The sequence below is a fragment of the Amphiura filiformis genome, chromosome 4 (genome assembly GCF_039555335.1).
Source record: "Amphiura filiformis chromosome 4, Afil_fr2py, whole genome shotgun sequence".
NCBI classification, from domain to species: Eukaryota; Metazoa; Echinodermata; class Ophiuroidea; order Amphilepidida; family Amphiuridae; genus Amphiura; species Amphiura filiformis.
The window spans coordinates 83,533,671-83,553,273 of NC_092631.1; the positions used below are offsets into that span (position 1 = coordinate 83,533,671).

The 19,603-nt window shown below is 37.0% G+C and overlaps 1 protein-coding gene across 1 annotated transcript in view; it reads right to left on the reverse strand.

Annotated features, from left to right (window-relative positions):
- Window positions 1-3,480: 3,480 nt before the first annotated feature.
- The window catches only part of LOC140151533 (E3 ubiquitin-protein ligase SMURF2-like), a 63,268-nt gene continuing 47,145 nt past the window's right edge, over window positions 3,481-19,603 (reverse strand). The window contains exons 10-16 of the mRNA XM_072173907.1: window positions 18,044-18,262; window positions 16,826-17,005; window positions 14,584-14,720; window positions 10,102-10,222; window positions 7,893-8,094; window positions 6,427-6,511; window positions 3,481-5,308 (exon numbers count right to left, since the gene is read on the reverse strand). Coding sequence (XP_072030008.1) covers window positions 5,209-5,308; window positions 6,427-6,511; window positions 7,893-8,094; window positions 10,102-10,222; window positions 14,584-14,720; window positions 16,826-17,005; window positions 18,044-18,262 — 1,044 coding nt within the window. The 3' untranslated portion in view covers window positions 3,481-5,208. The remainder of the gene's footprint in view (window positions 5,309-6,426; window positions 6,512-7,892; window positions 8,095-10,101; window positions 10,223-14,583; window positions 14,721-16,825; window positions 17,006-18,043; window positions 18,263-19,603) is intronic.

Sequence of the window (19,603 nt, forward strand, 5' to 3'; positions counted from 1 at the left end):
AGACCTGTACTGTCTAAACCAAAGCTTGCCAGGATTAACAACCAATTCAAAATGACATCAGTACAAGACCTGTACTGTCTCAACCAAAGCTTGCCAGGATTAACAACCAATTCAAAATGACATCAGTACAAGACCTGTACTGTCTCAACCAAAGCTTGCCAGGATTAACAACCAATTCAAAATGACATCAGTACAAGACCTGTACTGTCTAAACCAAAGCTTGCCAGGATTAACAACCAATTCAAAATGACATCAGTACAAGACCTGTACTGTCTCAACCAAAGCTTGCCAGGATTAACAACCAATTCAAAATGACATCAGTACAAGACCTGTACTGTCTCAACCAAAGCTTGCCAGGATTAACAACCAATTCAAAATGACATCAGTACAAGACCTGTACTGTCTAAACCAAAGCTTGCCAGGATTAACAACCAATTCAAAATGACATCAGTACAAGACCTGTACTGTCTCAACCAAAGCTTGCCAGGATTAACAACCAATTCAAAATGACATCAGTACAAGACCTGTACTGTCTAAACCAAAGCTTGCCAGGATTAACAACCAATTCAAAATGACATCAGTACAAGACCTGTACTGTCTCAACCAAAGCTTGCCAGGATTAACAACCAATTCAAAATGACATCAGTACAAGACCTGTACTGTCTCAACCAAAGCTTGCCAGGATTAACAACCAATTCAAAATGACATCAGTACAAGACCTGTACTGTCTAAACCAAAGCTTGCCAGGATTAACAACCAATTCAAAATGACATCAGTACAAGACCTGTACTGTCTAAACCAAAGCTTGCCAGGATTAACAACCAATTCAAAATGACATCAGTACAAGACCTGTACTGTCTAAACCAAAGCTTGCCAGGATTAACAACCAATTCAAAATGACATCAGTACAAGACCTGTACTGTCTCAACCAAAGCTTGCCAGGATTTACAACCAATTCAAAATGACATCAGTACAAGACCTGTACTGTCTCAACCAAAGCTTGCCAGGATTAACAACCAATTCAAAATGACATCAGTACAAGACCTGTACTGTCTAAACCAAAGCTTGCCAGGATTAACAACCAATTCAAAATGACATCAGTACAAGACCTGTACTGTCTAAACCAAAGCTTGCCAGGATTAACAACCAATTCAAAATGACATCAGTACAAGACCTGTACTGTCTAAACCAAAGCTTGCCAGGATTAACAACCAATTCAAAATGACATCAGTACAAGACCTGTACTGTCTAAACCAAAGCTTGCCAGGATTAACAACCAATTCAAAATGACATCAGTACAAGACCTGTACTGTCTCAACCAAAGCTTGCCAGGATTAACAACCAATTCAAAATGACATCAGTACAAGACCTGTACTGTCTAAACCAAAGCTTGCCAGGATTAACAACCAATTCAAAATGACATCAGTACAAGACCTGTACTGTCTAAACCAAAGCTTGCCAGGATTAACAACCAATTCAAAATGACATCAGTACAAGACCTGTACTGTCTAAACCAAAGCTTGCCAGGATTAACAACCAATTCAAAATGACATCAGTACAAGACCTGTACTGTCTCAACCAAAGCTTGCCAGGATTAACAACCAATTCAAAATGACATCAGTACAAGACCTGTACTGTCTAAACCAAAGCTTGCCAGGATTTACAACCAATTCAAAATGACATCAGTACAAGACCTGTACTGTCTCAACCAAAGCTTGCCAGGATTAACAACCAATTCAAAATGACATCAGTACAAGACCTGTACTGTCTAAACCAAAGCTTGCCAGGATTAACAACCAATTCAAAATGACATCAGTACAAGACCTGTACTGTCTAAACCAAAGCTTGCCAGGATTAACAACCAATTCAAAATGACATCAGTACAAGACCTGTACTGTCTAAACCAAAGCTTGCCAGGATTAACAACCAATTCAAAATGACATCAGTACAAGACCTGTACTGTCTCAACCAAAGCTTGCCAGGATTAACAACCAATTCAAAATGACATCAGTACAAGACCTGTACTGTCTAAACCAAAGCTTGCCAGGATTAACAACCAATTCAAAATGACATCAGTACAAGACCTGTACTGTCTCAACCAAAGCTTGCCAGGATTAACAACCAATTCAAAATGACATCAGTACAAGACCTGTACTGTCTAAACCAAAGCTTGCCAGGATTAACAACCAATTCAAAATGACATCAGTACAAGACCTGTACTGTCTCAACCAAAGCTTGCCAGGATTAACAACCAATTCAAAATGACATCAGTACAAGACCTGTACTGTCTAAACCAAAGCTTGCCAGGATTAACAACCAATTCAAAATGACATCAGTGCAAGACCTGTACTGTCTAAACCAAAGCTTGCCAGGATTAACAACCAATTCAAAATGACATCAGTACAAGACCTGTACTGTCTCAACCAAAGCTTGCCAGGATTAACAACCAATTCAAAATGACATCAGTACAAGACCTGTACTGTCTCAACCAAAGCTTGCCAGGATTAACAACCAATTCAAAATGACATCAGTACAAGACCTGTACTGTCTAAACCAAAGCTTGCCAGGATTAACAACCAATTCAAAATGACATCAGTACAAGACCTGTACTGTCTAAACCAAAGCTTGCCAGGATTAACAACCAATTCAAAATGACATCAGTACAAGACCTGTACTGTCTCAACCAAAGCTTGCCAGGATTAACAACCAATTCAAAATGACATCAGTACAAGACCTGTACTGTCTCAACCAAAGCTTGCCAGGATTAACAACCAATTCAAAATGACATCAGTACAAGACCTGTACTGTCTAAACCAAAGCTTGCCAGGATTAACAACCAATTCAAAATGACATGAGTACAAGACCTGTACTGTCTAAACCAAAGCTTGCCAGGATTTACAACCCATAATCAGAATCTCTAAGAGTGCAGTCACATGGAAGTCCCTCCAAAACAATATTTTGCCATACAGCATCCGATGCCCTGATTCAGTAAGCTTAAATCTCATTTCAATCTCAAGAATTCCTTCCAATCAGTTCACTCACTGGCATAATATTAAACAATAGCAATTGCAAGCTGTACATAATACAAATATCATATATATACCATTCTATTATTATTATTATCATCATTTTTTGGTATTCAAAAATAAATAAATACTGTCATCATGCATCAGACATATTGTTTGCATTCCATGATTGATACATTTGGTTTGACCAATATTATATATGAGTCACTGTGTACATGAGTCACTGTGTACATGAGTCACTGTGTACATGAGTCACTGTGTACATGAGTCACTGTGTACATGAGTCACTGTGTACATGAGTCACTGTGTACATGAGTCACCGTGTACATGAGTCACCGTGTACATGAGTCACCGTGTACATGAGTCACCGTGTACATGAGTCACCGTGTACATGAGTCACCGTGTACATGAGTCACCGTGTACATGAGTCACCGTGTACATGAGTCACCGTGTACATGAGTCACCGTGTACATGAGGCACCGTGTACATGAGTCACCGTGTACATGAGTCACCGTGTACATGAGTCACTGTGTACATGAGCTACTTGCTATAGTCTGTCTCGTCTCAAGATGAGAGTAATGCTATGTTGTATTTCGCAGTGGCAGATTTGAATTGGTGCGTTTACGCATTTGCATCACCAGCGCATGAACAAATGCCATTCTATGTGTGTGAATACCCCCAGCAGGATAAGTTAGCATGCATGATTTGAAGATGCCACTGTAAAATCCAACATGGCATTACTCTCAACTTGAGACAATACAGGCTATATAACATTACTAACAAACATTTTCGCCAAAATATATTTTCAATTCCAGCCCTTTTACCAGAACTATCTGATTTGAGTCATGGCAATTCTTTCCATTTCGCACATTCTTTATGACTCTGTGAGGATAATTTTTATCTATTGATGTCCTTATGCTGGTTTCATACTTCTGCAAATTCCCACCAGCATGACTCTGAAAGCCAATGTTACCGCTCAGTGCTTACTGGCCAAAAACTGTATCCTGTTTTCATACATCCGAGTGGCCCCATTCTTGTGTTGAATTGAAGTGAACTCCAAGCAATTTGCTTCTTTAGGCAAAACAGTGGAGTAATTGATATATCAGCTTGCTGCTGGTCACCACTAGCATTTCTGATGTGACTGCGCAGTGAAGCATAATCATCATCATCAGGGCAAAGCAGCAAGCAGCAGGAAAGTATGAAACCAGCATTACTTTAAAAGCAATATACCAAAAATCTTATCTACCAGGAAGTGAACATCCACTCAATAATAACCAAATGTTTGATTCACATTGTTTTGATGAGAAACTGTTCTTATCATCATCTCTGTATGATAATGATCAAGGGTTCACAAATTCTGAGTTTCCCACTAAGACTTTTTAGAATAACTTAATTTTGTTTTTACAAAATTACAACAACAAAAACAAAAAATATAAGGAATTGGTAGCTTATTTAACACAGCTGATCTAATTATCAATATAACTTGTTCACAATGGTTTATTATGTAAGAAAAGATGCAGTTTTAAAATTTGCACTTGGGTCCATTCAACTGTAAAACAATGCAGTAGGCCTGGCCTATTATATTCTGCATGTTTTGTGAGATTTGAATGGACAAAGTGCTACTGCATCTTTCCTTAAATAATAGGCCATTGTGACCAAACAAACATAACAATGTATGACATTGTAAATTGGACCAGGTGTGTAAAACAAAATAGGCTAATAATAACTGTTTCCAAGTTATTTTAAAAGTCTTAAGGGGGGACTTAGAATGTGTCAACCTTTACATGAACATAAACACTGAGGGCTGACTTCTCTGTGATAAAAATATGGAGCACAAGTATTGCAAAAAAAAATACAAATATCTGTCCTAAAATATAAATATTAAAAAGAAAAATGCAGAAATACTGTTGTATGACATAATTTTATATACACTAGTGACTCATTATACATTAACATGGTGGCCATCAAATACCACCGATACATTCTCATACCCAACTTCAAAAGTTCCATCACCTTTCCACAAGAACGTATGTACGCCAGAGAAGTTCAGCATCAGGGTACATAACATCATATCCATTCCCCATAGGGGTGAAACATCATAGTACAAAAGCTTTAATGTAGGATACAGTATTGTGCATTGTCTAGGGATGAGGCTATGGCAGTAGTTAGCTAGAGGATGAGTTTATTCAACAGTAAATCCACACGTGTCTTCTACTGCACAAGTCAGCTTCTCCAGAAACTTCTCGTACGTTTCGTATGGTGGGATGTCCAACCGGTTAAAACTGGAAGGTTCAAAAGGAAATTTAAAGATATTAGAAAAACTACTAAATTAAATAAGGTTAGAAATATATTACTACTAGTTACAATACCAAAATAATTTCTGGTGATGATATTCACTATACTTGATCATTTACAGCTGGTGTGCGTTTGTATTCCATAACTTACTTCCCGAGATCTTCACCTAAACAACACACCAAGAACCTACAATTTGTCCACTCTGAAGTACAAAGTGACAACACGCACGTATACAGCGCGTAAACAGTGTGCAGTGCTGCGTCTCTGCTGAGGTATGCGTGCCTGCAAAGTCGGCACAATGTGTGTGTCCACGTCGGTACTTTGAACTTCAGAGTAGACGGACTGTAAAGTAGAATTTCAATTGAATAAACACAGCTTGACATAGCATGACAATTTTTTTGCGTAAACTGCGTGTGTGACTGTGTAACGCGGAAGTGAATCAAACCATGCCAACACACTCGTGATTGGTTAATACTGTAATCCAAGGATGTGTGTTCGTGTTGTAGTTTGATATACGCGATATACGATCGCGGTTGGATCTAGTGCAGCAGTGTTCGTTCAATTGAAATTCATACTGTAGTGCATATTGAAGATTGAGGATCTTATTACCCTATCATATACTTCTATTATAATACTAAGTAGCTAATGTCCTCGGAGTGTCAAACTCGCGAGGACCAGTTCCATATTGCCACTTGTTTGAGCACCTGACATGACAACAAAATGACATACTTAACTTTAGATCCATTTAATTGCCAAGAGTAACCTCCCCAACCATCGCCTCTATTTAAGGCAGTAAAACTGTGGTTTTCACTTCCAAGAACGTGAAGTAAATCGGGCTAAGGATTAAGTTATACATAGACACAACTGTCTCTAAAGAAGGACAAATAAGATGAACACCTTGCACAAAACCAATAAGGCCTTGCACAAAACCAATAAGGCAAGGGTGGTCGATTTAATCATTTATCATTTTGAGTCTTGAAAAACAAAAAACAAGCAAAGAAAAACAAAACCCTTTTGAGCCCCTAATATTAGCATACTAGCATGAGAACCAAACAAATTGCAAGGCACAGGCTGTGTTTTATGGTAGAGAGGGTTCTACACTTACCATGTATGTGCCTTTGGTAAGTTATTAGTATCAGCATCAATTTGATGTATTGTGAATAGCCTAGGTCCTGGTGCACCTGTAGAACCTGTAAATAATAGGAAAAGTCAAATATTAATTCAAATACTTCCTATTTGTACCAAAACCACTTACACAAAACAGAACTTTATTTTTCTACAAAGGTTATATACACTGGAAGAACAATTATTGAAATAAAGCAACTTTTCTTGGGATTTTAAACAACATTTATAGTTAAATATATGTCTGTACTATATGTGATGTGACCTATGAAAACCATTCACATGCTGCATTATCCCATTTTGTTTTATAGAGATAAAACTGTTTCTTTATTTTTTTTTATAACTTTTGATGTTGAAATCACAGGTACAAAATGAAAATAGTTCTTAAAAGAGTTCTACATTTCCATGTTTTCTGTCTACAAGACACAAAAATTAAAAATGTCACCATGTGAAGGGTTTCACAGATCACAACAAATATCTTTCACTTAAAATATTCAATAAGACTCCAAAGTCATCACACTTGTGTCAAAAATCCCCCCATCTCACTAATTAGGTTAAGGGCACTGATTAGGCCGTATAAGGTAACTCTCGCTTCTATGTATGCACACCATAATCTATCTGAGCTACTTTCCAACACATAGTAGAAATTCATTAACCCATTACATACCTTGCAATGCTTTGAAGCCTTGCAATGGTACCTTAGATGTTCCTACCCATTAACCCATTACATACCTTGCAATGCTTTGAAGCCTTGCAATGGCACCTTTTAGATGTTCCTACCCATTAACCCATTACATACCTTGCAATGCTTTGAAGCCTTGCAATGGTACCTTAGATGTTCCTACCCATTAACCCATTACATACCTTGCAATGCTTTGAAGCCTTGTAATGGCACCTTAGATGTTCCTACCCATTAACCCATTACATACCTTGCAATGCTTTGAAGCCTTGCAATGGTACCTTAGATGTTCCTACCCATTAACCCATTACATACCTTGCAATGCTTTGAAGCCTTGCAATGGTACCTTAGATGTTCCTACCCATTAACCCATTACATACCTTGCAATGCTTTGAAGCCTTGCAATGGCACCTTAGATGTTCCTACCCATTAACCCATTACATACCTTGCAATGCTTTGAAGCCTTGCAATGGTACCTTAGATGTTCCTACCCATTAACCCATTACATACCTTGCAATGCTTTGAAGCCTTGTAATGGCACCTTAGATGTTCCTACCCATTAACCCATTACATACCTTGCAATGCTTTGAAGCCTTGCAATGGTACCTTAGATGTTCCTACCCATTAACCCATTACATACCTTGCAATGCTTTGAAGCCTTGCAATGGTACCTTAGATGTTCCTACCCATTAACCCATTACATACCTTGCAATGCTTTGAAGCCTTGCAATGGCACCTTAGATGTTCCTACCCATTAACCCATTACATACCTTGCAATGCTTTGAAGCCTTGCAATGGCACCTTAGATGTTCCTGTTACAAATTGTAACAATCTAGCTCTCTTCTCCTCATCAAATGTATCTACAGCCATCCAGAACCACTTGACTATGTTACTGTCTGGAGTACAGTGCTTCAACCGTGTGTGTAACTTCCAATCTTCTATGTCTATCTTACCAAGACCATTGATCAAAAGCTGATGAGGCCACAAAGAAAAAAATATATTAATAATTTCAATCAATAACATTAACAATTCTGGCCTAACATACACAGTTTCAATTTGATGTCAAGGCTAATCAAGGCATTTACAGCAGTTACCTGTTACTTGGTAATGCTGACATGTAAGTGCAAAGATAGCGGTACACCATCTGCTAAAAGTCTAAAACTCTGCATAGCTAGTTACAGTACATACATTTTAAGTCGCTGGTAAAAAGTATTTCAAAAAGGGTGTAGCTTTGAATTGATGGGATTCAATTTTATTCAATATCTATGCTGACCAACAGATCATTCTACGGTTTCACGATTTACATTACTATATGGCCCGAGAAGGCATTGAGACAAACAGCATGCATGTGAAATGTTCCAAAGGTTAACAATCTAGAATGAAAAGAACAGATTAACTTTATCATGTTTGTCTCCCTATGCATAAGTGTGTATATTTACATGATTTATGGCCTTAACAATATTTTATGTTCTTGATTGAATGAAATCCTAGTACAAATAAATCGTCTTCATTCAATTGTCTATACTGTGTGCATGTTTGTGTTCATTTTAAAGCAAGTAGAAATAGCTTGTCAACTTTCAACATGAAATGAAGTATCTATAATTAGTGAAAAGATATGCATTTGTGTAGCTCAGCAGCCAACAAAAAGTATATAATAGGACCTAAACGACAAACATGATTTTCTCTCTGAATTGGCTGTATTTTTACGTGTCAGAAAATCAATCGCATAATCGTGTTCACTATAGCGAAAGTTTGGGCCCTATTTGACTCATCATTGAGACGTTCTAAAGGACTCCCCGCGACTGTCAAGGTAAAATGAATTTATTATAGTTACAGTATGTTCAGGAAGGGCATTCCATATGTTGACTGAAAAGGAGAGAAATAATCTCTTGTAGCTTGTCTGGTTTTTTTTTTAATCAGGCAGGTCCTAAAGTACAAATGTAGTAAATAAAATAGCAGGTATTGTCTCACTTCTTTTTACTGCTCATGAAGCAAAAGCAAAACAATGAATCTGCTTGCAATGAAAGGGGGAAGGCACAAGTCAGCTTAGGTTCATCATCATGCACTTTCCCCTCTAATTTATTTTCCCTCCCTTCTTTTTTGGATTTGGTGCATTCACTGGACTTTAAAAATTTTTTTATTCTTTTTATGATATTGTGTAATTTTTGATGTAACTTATGTGCAATATTATATTTTTGTAATTCTGTGCCAGTGATAAAGTGTAATAAATTGATCAAAGTTGATTCCCGTTTACCTGCCAACATCACATTTTCATTTTAGCCCAAATTTTCATTATCTTAAAATTGAGCTGGAAATAATCAAATTTAAACTCTCAAAATGTCACACATGCCCTGCTGGATCATTTCAGCAGTTTGCTTTTGCGGTAGAGGACGTAGTCAAGAATGAACATTTTTGAATTTGCTCATCATGTTCCTGGTGATTACAAAAATTATAAATGTCTTTTCATGTTAATAAAAACAAACTCAAATCTTTTCTCAATCTGTTGTAAAATGCCTGTAAAGATGATCTGAGCATTAATACCTGTTTTGCCATGGTCATACATCAACAATATACGTAATAATGAAATACACTCCCAATATTCATTAAAGAGTCAGAAAATATGTGATGGGAACTTAACATCAACTTACAAAATACCCTTTAGGCGACGAAAAAAGGAAACCCTGTTCTACAGGCCCGACCGACCCAGATTTTGAACAAATTGGGAAAAAACATTTTTCTGTACAAATGAATGCCGACCCAAATTTTTTTGTATTTTCTCAAATTGCATATTATTTACAGATTTTGGTGATTTTTGGGGGTCATTTCTGAAGAAAAAAAAGGAAAAAAAAAAGGCAGACCGACCGACCCTACTTTGTAAAACAGGTTTCCTTTTTTCGTCGCCTTATAGCAGACTATTTTTTAAACAGTCAACAATATTCATAATTTATTTTTGGAATCATCACTGCAGTTGATACATACCTCTAATTCTCTCTCATCAAAAGGCTTGAGTAAATGTTGTGGTATGAGTTCGTTGAAACCTTTCTGTAATGCTAGGAACTGTGGCTCTATGCCACGTAGAAATCTCCACTGGACAAATAACCTGTTGGGTACAGGATGAATGCACAACAAAGGGTTAATATGGTCACATGAAATAGTTCCTAGAGGTGACATAATTATAGATATGGCAATGTAAAACATATGTGACCATCCACAACGAATCTGGTGTAAAGTCGCACTTTTGAGTATCATAGATAATAAAACAGTTGAAATCTTCATTAAACAATAACTGCTTGGGAAAAAAGTGCTCAAAATTCAATTTTGCTGTTGAAATTCCTTTGTTTTCTACTGATATTTGTAAAGCTTCTTGGTACACATCTCTGAATAAGCACTGATGACATGGGTTCATGGTGGATGGTCACATATTTGCACCTCTGTCCAACCTTCATCGAACTGTCTTGCCTTTTTTTATACCAATCATATTTTTAAACTTGCATTCTCAATTTCTATTTAAAGACATGACTTTTCACCTTTCTCTGGAATTTCTACGACCCCAACCAAAATCCATGACTTTCAAAATGTCTCTGACTTTTATGAGTCTGTAAGAAATCAACCCTATTTCTGCCAGGTTTGATACATTCCACACATTACACATCTAATAAAGTTAAATTCCACAAAGCTGTTATTAACCAAATTGTACAATACCTATTGTACCTTAGCCTAGTACCGTAACCACCCGGGTATAAGCCCACTCTCGGTTATAAGCCCACCCCCTATTTTTTGAAATATTTGAGAAACTAGGGTGCACTCGGGTATAAGCCCAGTACTAATTTTGACCAAATACGATTACCATCAAATCAATGGTGAATGAATAAATCTGATATCTCTTGAACAAAGCTTGTTGAATAATTTCATTTTAAGTTTGTTTTTCCTCTTTATTTTGAGGATTTATTAAGCCAATTTATGCTCAAATTTGTAAACAACAGTGAGCTACAGTGAACGCAGTTACGATAATGATATGTGAGCAGCTAGGGTATTTCCCCAAATCACCCAAACTCAGTGGCTTGCTAGACCACACGCTCGATGCTCCAGGTATGCCCTTAAGCCCCGCCCAGTAGACACGTCTTTGGACAGTTTATAACATCCTTTAAGCCTCGCCCACTTGGCACATGTTATGCTTCATTAACATACATTTTGGCACATCAACCGCTCTCTTAAATCTATTGGGGTATCATTACAAAAGTTGCTTTTTGTTCAATTTGATACAGTTCAAGTGGATTTTTATTGTTGATTATGCCTAAACGGAGAAAAACATGGACAGTAAAAGAAAAAGTAGACATCATACAGTGGCATCGCATGAATGGGAGTAACCAGACTGCAACAGCAGATGAATTTGGTTGTGGACGCAAGTCTGTTCGAGAATGGGAGCAGAAATACGAGGAGCTATTGCAACTTTCCGGCGGATCAAAGACTAAAAAAATGAAGAAAGTTCATCCCGGGGCAGATTAAAATGATTTAATTTTTTTATTTTAGTCATTTTTCCATTTTTTTTCCCATTTTTTTTGTTGACCAAAAAAGCAAAAAGTACACCAAAACATTTAAGACGGTAGCAGGTCTATTTTTGTTCAATTATCCTTTTTTACTGAAAATGAATGTTAGCAAGAAAACAAGAAACAGTCTGTCTGAGTGTTTGTTTACTCTATAAATTAGGGTAGTGGCACTTCCCTGCTCTAATGGCATCCCAATTGAATTTGTTTTAACACCCCCATTCATGCATTTCATAATAAAATATTGTATTATGCCAAAACAAGACCATGAAAGGTCATGCACCTGGATTTGCTCCATTATCAATTGGCAATGTTTTGCATGTCAATGACCGGACTGATTTACAGCTTCATGCTTCTATGCTCCGCCCAGTGACCCTCCCGAGTATTGATTGGCTGAATAGCCGAGCTGCATGGTCTGAGCACGTGAATATCTGTTTACACATGTGCTTCTTGTCAATCACTATGCTACACCCACTAAAACGCGAGTGTTGATTGGCTGGGCTGCATTTAGCTCTTGGGCTGCACGTGGACATAAGGCCAAATAAAAAAATAAATATGTTTCACGTCCCCTCCCGCTTCCTTTTTTGAGGTTTCTTAAATTTTATTTTTATTTTTTGAAATTCAGTTATAACTTTAAAAAAAATGTCTATGAAGTACATATGCTTTCAATAGCCTTGCTAATATACAAGAAACACTTTTATAAGGTTTTGTGATAGTTAGAGGGGATATATCTCTCAGAACAACAAATAAAAAGAGGCCTCCTTTTCCACGCATTATTGTATACGCTAAAACAACTCTAATTATGGGTATTTACACCGATTTTGCAATAAAAAATAAAAAGTCCCCTCTTCTTCCTTTTTTTTTTTTTTTTGGACATGAAACATGTTTTTTATTTTACTTGGCCTTAGCTAAACCCTGGGCATTTATACCCGGCCTTGTGGTCCGTCTACAGGGGCTTCTCAGGTCTGGGAAAATGTGGTGTGGGGAGCATAATGAAAACATTTTATTGTACATGTACTGTACTGGTACATGCATAGCACAAACTTGAACCGGGTTTTATCTTGGATACTGGCGTGGTGGTGGTGGTGGGGGGTGTGGTCTGTGTATGACTGCTGATACAATGACACTGTGCATGGTTTGCTTGACTTGATAACTTTATTATGATCACCTTTTTTTAAATTAAAACAAAATCAGGCATAGGCCTAAATATTTGGATTTTTTTTTTTCCATCTATACTAGCCCCTCCCCGGGTATAAGCCCACCCTCATTTTTTGAGTGAAATCGCCTATCTAGGGGGGTGGGCTTATACCCGGGTGGTTACGGTAATTAGAATTGCCTCTTATATTTAGTCAATGAAGTAGAACAATAGTGTACCTCCAGGTAAATTTAAATTCCCACTTAGCACTGCATGTGCAATCTCTTGTAATGCTGTAGCTTAACGACACCAATTATCATTCCATCTTGGGCTTTACACCCGACCTACATTATTTGCAGTCCATAAGCAACAAACTAAAATGGCAGATTTACTTTACACACAGGGCAATTTTGAATCAGTACTCTTTGGATCTAACCTTTCAGTATTCAATTTACCAAGTCCAAAAGGCCATCTTAATATAATACTTTGTCTCAAAGCCACAGCTATAAGGCCGTGTGTCCTGAACTCGCCACCCTTAGCGTTACATGACAAATATTATGAATTTTTACACCAACCGGGTTTCTAATTAGATTATCTCAACAATCATCAACCCTAAACTAGCAAAAGTATACATTTTTGGAAAGCTGAAGGCATAAGCAATTCAAATATTTACATTTTAACTCATTATACAGGGTGACCTGCAAGTTATACAGGGTGGAATAAAAACGATTTTGATAAAAAATGGGTCACTCAATGCATTGCTTATTACCAACTTAAAGTAATAAACTGGAAGTAAACAACATTCATTTGGTTAGAGGATATGGAGAGCCAACTGACTTTGAGAGAAACCAAAATCACAGCTGTTTGGTAATCTCGAATATAGGGTGTCCCAAAGTATGTTAGATTTTTTTACAATTCAACATATTTTTGAACATAAACATTTCCCCCTAACCCATACAGAAAAAATATGTCCATATTTAGATTCCTCAAAATTTCCCTTCAGAAAATCTATACTTTGACTATGATAGGATAAGTAATTAAAATTTTACAGTAACTTTTAGATTTTGAAGACATCTGCATTACTTACTACAGTGTTTAATATGACAACGGGTAGTTTTGTATGGAAAAGTTTGTATTTTCTAGACTAAACCAATCTTAGATTGTTCAAAACAATTAGTACAATTGTTTAGCTGTAAGGCCATGAGTCTTTTAGGTGCTAAATAGAGTCCAAATCCAATTTACAGCCTTTACAGAAGCAGATTACGCACTAAAATACCAATCCCATAGAGTTTGTGTGTACCACATCCCCCACCACCACATCCCCCACCACCGCCACCCTGCCCATTCTGAATTCTATGACGCACAGTGTTAGTATTAAAAAAGTTCAAGTATTTCTTTTTGCAGGGTTGAAAGTGCATTTTATTTAGCAATAAAATGATACCACAAGCATGACAATAACTTCTTGCTTGACAGAGATATCATCATTTGTTTTGAGTCGACTTTGGCAAAATGTAACGTCGCCACCTTTTTTTTTGGTGGCGAGCTCAAGACACACGACCATAAGTAAAATCACCCGCTTTTTTGCACATTATTCCCGCTGACTTCATCATCAGACATAATAGCCTAAGTTGTAAATCTCAATAAAATTCTTCCATCTCGAATACTGTGAAATTATGAGTGCATATTACCTGGTGATTTGAGTAACAAAAACCAACAAAAAAACCCCAATGCATTCCTCATAAGGTTTTCAAAAATTGAGATTGCCTATTGGTGTTTACTTACTTGACATATTCCATCTTATTCTCTTCTGTGACAGGGATGTTCTTGCCATTTGGTTTCAGCTCATGTGCCTGCATCTCACCAAATGAATCATGCTCTACACAGAACATGTTTTCTAAGATCCCTGTAATATCATTCTCCTGCATATACAAACAAATACAAGATATTGTTAAATGCTAAGTACTGTTGCTAAACATAAACAGGATGTATCAAAGTGATTGGTACCCATCAATTTTCATGTTTATTGACAAGCCTGCTGTCTGCAAATGCAACATTTATCTACAAATTAGGTGAATCTTAAGTTTTATTTTGATGAAGCAGTCTTGTTTATAATCACTGAAAACTGATGGGTCCCAATTATTATGATACAGCTTGTATGTGACCAGATCTGATGTAATCAGGCTAAAGTCGACAATAATGAAATTGAGATATTAATAGGCAAAAAGTGAGGAAAAAAACAACAAGAAAAAACATAAAAAAATGGAAACTTGGCAACCAAGTATTCAAGAGGCCTGAAGATTCAGCATCAGTAAGGGCAGGACTGCAGGTACTGAGTAAGTTAGTGATGGCAACTCAATTTTCAAAATTTCCTACTTTGGCCTGAGTGGATCAGATCGGGTCACATATGTACTATAATTTGGTTCACCTCAAATTCGGTAGTGACGTCAATACTTTTTCGATGTTGCGCAAGTGCTGACAAACCGCTCCTGTATGCGTGTGTGTAAACTCAGCACATTTAACTTTACGGTGCATGCTTTTCGATACTGCAATATATGCACGTACGTCACTGTCGAACTTGAGGTGAACCAAATTATAGCAGAAGGCACAATAAAAAGCCAACAACAAAAGCCTTATACAGGCATGGGACTACGCATTTATGAAAAAGTCTGGAGAAGCTGGAAAAGTGCATAAAATTGGACAAAAACACCTGAAAATGGGCTGAAAATAAATAAAACTGCAGGAATTTTGACATCAAAAAAGACTGGTTCCAGAGTTTTGACTGGAAATTCTCATGCCTGCTTATAACATGATTTGCTTGACCTGTTTCATCAAACATGCAACTTCTCAAATTGATCTTTTTATGCTCATGAATCAACTCCTGGAACAGTGAGGCAAATAATTGTGTACAGATTATCTCTGCATGTTACATGTCACTGTCTGATAATGGCATTCAACTGTGAAACTTGGGCAGTATCGTTATCGATTCTTAAACACTTGAGAATGTTCCTGCAATCTTATTGGTTTTTACCCGTGTGATATGACACGATATCACACGGGTCAGCGCGTGTGCATCAACGCGAGACGAGTACTCGCAATTTGAACCAATCGTAGGCGCATAGCAACAACAGGACTGATCGATTTTAAGCCCTAGGTATAATTCCTTGCAAAATGTAGGATTTACTTTGATCAAAATTTGTAATACTTATCATATTTTTACTTGAAGTGTTTAAGAATGAGAATAAAGGTATTGTTTTTAGCCGCTGTTGTGCATCTATCGTCTCATATAACACGGGCGACACATTATTTTTGGCGTAAAACAACTCAGCTTCGCCTCGTTGTTTTACTTAAAATAATGATGTCGCCCGTGTTATATGAGACGATAGATGCACTCCAGCAGCTAAAAACAATACCTTTATTCTCTAATTAAAACATGTACGGGAGCTGTCATTGGGGTGCTAGTTGGAGCTGTCATCAGCAAGGTGCTGCTTGGAGTTGTCATCAGGGTACTGGTTGGTGCTGGGCAAGCTTTGCCAGCACCCCACCTATGTGAACAACATACCATACTTTGCCATCAGAGTATGTATTACCGTGCAACATACATGACCTAGTTCTGTTCCAATTACGCAACAGCAGTTTAGATGGTTTTACACGGCTGCCAACTCCCAAATTTAATACACTGTGGTATTATACACATCAATTAATAAATAAATTCTGTGCACAGCCCTGCTTACATAATTGCACAAAGAAAACATCCTGTTTTCTAATATTTTGTACAATATTAATGTGGTGGGGTAAGGCAAGAAGAGTAATGTCATCCTATAAATCTAAAGGCTATGTTGCCTACATGAAAATATCCATATTTTATGAACAGAAGTCCAATTTCCGATAAATTTTCAATATGTTGTACTCAGAACCTTGTGTCTTAGATCAGTCAAAAACACTTAAGTTTCAACAATCAAACCATGGGGATTTTGATCAACATGTTCCTGTACTTATCCACAATTTAATTTCAACCAAGCACTTACAGCATCCAGACAAGACTTCTGTACACCTCTGGGTCCACTGATTCCATGTCTTCTAGGCTCACTGGTTTACTAAGGAGTTGTTTGTAAAAAGGCATAGTAAAACCACCGTCTATGTAGTGACCATGAAAGATAGCCATGCCAATGATACGACCAACAAAATGGAAATAAGATAGATGCTCCTGGATTAGGTGGAAAAAAAGAAACCAAAATGAATTGAAAATTTAGTGTTCATTCTTTCCCATTTCTTGAGACTAAAATGAGAATTGTTTCAATTTGTTCAAACCACAACCTGTAATTGACTTTGCAGTTACAAGTAACAAAGTGGAAATACTGTGCGGACTGAAGTATAATCCTGTGCCAATTTAAAGGTCACCTCACTCTCACCTAATTTGCCACACTTTCATTCAAACATTTTGTGGTCCAAACCTGCCAATTTGGTATGAATCTTGCAATTTTTAAGTGAAAAAATACACAACTTTTTAAATTAAAGAGATTTTAACACAAGCATAATTATTGTACATCTTTTTGCACAAAAATAGAAGTTAATGGATTCCAATGATTACCAGATATTGTTTGTAATAAACGCCTGGGCATTGCATTTTTCCAAAAGAGGGCGTTTATTGGAAGTGAATTGTCAATGAAAAAACTTTAAAATCGGGTTCAATTTTCCAATGGTGCTCCTGTAGAAAGGTGGGATTTACGACTATACTGATGCTATTTCCATGGCGCTGCCCAGTGGAAAATGATATTTTTGTGGTAAATACAACAAAATTACACCCGTAAGTGCATCATCAAGCAAGAATCTGGTGAGATTATACCATAATTAGGCAATGAAATGGATGGAAGTTTGAGTCATAATAGGTTTTGTCACATGCAATTTAGCGATCGTCACTGCATGACTGTTGCAAGTTTTAAGCTTGCTGACACGATATGACATGGAAATGTTTGTATTTTTGTCAATTTTTCATGGAAATATTGGAGGGGGCGTTTATTAGAGGGGGAGCGTTTATTACAAACAATACAGTATGTTGCTATCTTGTACTTTGAAAGGACATTTCAAAGCCACTGTTGGAGCCATGAATATTTACTTCAAATGAGGCATCATTTTAACACTTGGGAGTTTCACATTCAATTGGAGAAATGATCACAATTTCACCCAAAAAATTGCTACCATATTTCAGGTTTTCTAATTAAATCTTAGTTTAGAATACACTTACAGGATTGATTCCTGAATCCGGGTTAATTTGTAGCGTGTAAATGTCATCTCTTGAGTACTGAAATAGTCCGTAATATGGGTTAAGCATCTCATGTGACAGTAGGTACAGCCATTCTCTGGCTATCCCGCCATAATCTAAGCCTTCCTCTGATTTGAATTTGATCATGAGACGCTTCCGTAAATCTTTGGGTTTCATTTTCATTATTTGCCTATATGATTCCTGTAAATGGAAAGGGAGAGAGTATTAGAACATGGCAACATGCAGATCAGTTACATGTACATATGTAAATTTGTCACAAAGGAAAAGATCACATCCTCAATTCAATCTCATCAATATCGAAAGGATGCACTTGTTGGCTGCTACAAGTGTCCCTTTTTTACATAATAGCTAAGAATAAATAGCAGACTCATCTCAAATGGGGTTAGTTCAATCATCCCCAAGTCACATGGTTTAGGAATATAGAGAACATTCATAAACCATGTGACTTGGGGATAATTTGAAGCGACCTATTTATTCCTGGCTTTTATGTTAAAAGAGACTCACATAGCAGCCGACAAGTATATTCTTTTGATATGGAGATACACATTTTATACACATTCAATAAATTTTGTAAGTATTTTTTAAAACCATTTTATGTTTTCTGGGTTTGCTTCCCAAAACAAAGCAAGCTAGATCTTGCATTATTATTAAGCCTGTTAGTAATACCCAGGAAATCGAGTCCCACTTGAAAATTGTGACACCCTGGTACAAAATCCAGCTGCTCGATACCTGAAGGATACAAGCCTTGCCTTGACCCAATTTGCGTGAAAAGTTTGCCTGAAAAGTTAAAATGGTAACATAGTGAGTTGATAAACTTGGTCCTTGTGGTCTCTAGTAGCCACCAAATTCAATTACAATGAGGCCTGAGTTCAATGTGAAAGAAAACTGTTGTTTTTAACTTGTTTACATTAAATATTTGGAAGGTACATATTTTATAAATATCATTGCTACATACACACAATTGTTTGGAGACCATTTAAAACAGTAAGCACAAATTTTGCACTCAAATTTGACTTGATCCGTGGTTACACTTGTACCCTGGGTACCCGCCCGTAAATTACATAGGGTACCTGTGCACAATCACAGGCTTATCTTGTATACACACATTCAAATTGAGGACATTTTGTAATAGCAAGGGCATCTTCTGTCTTCACTATGTTATATGCACAATGATGAACATGTTACAGTGTAGAATGTTGATGCGGGAGTCTTACTTTTTTGTAAGACATTCTTGTTGGGAAATTCACGATTTAGGATTCCGATTCCTTTCACACATGGCTATTGCCGAATCATTCCAATCGATTATGATCGACAAAGGATATTTGTTTATGAATAGGAGAATCAGTAATAAAAGCCGTGGCATGCTAGGAGTTCGTTCTCTCTCACTCACGCTCTAGACGAACCAACACACAATGAGTTCGCTCTTACATTTTTATGATTTGATATGACTTTGTATTTTGATGTTGTGGTGATGAAGAAATAAATTCACTACCAAACCAATTCCAGTTTATCAAGAACTTT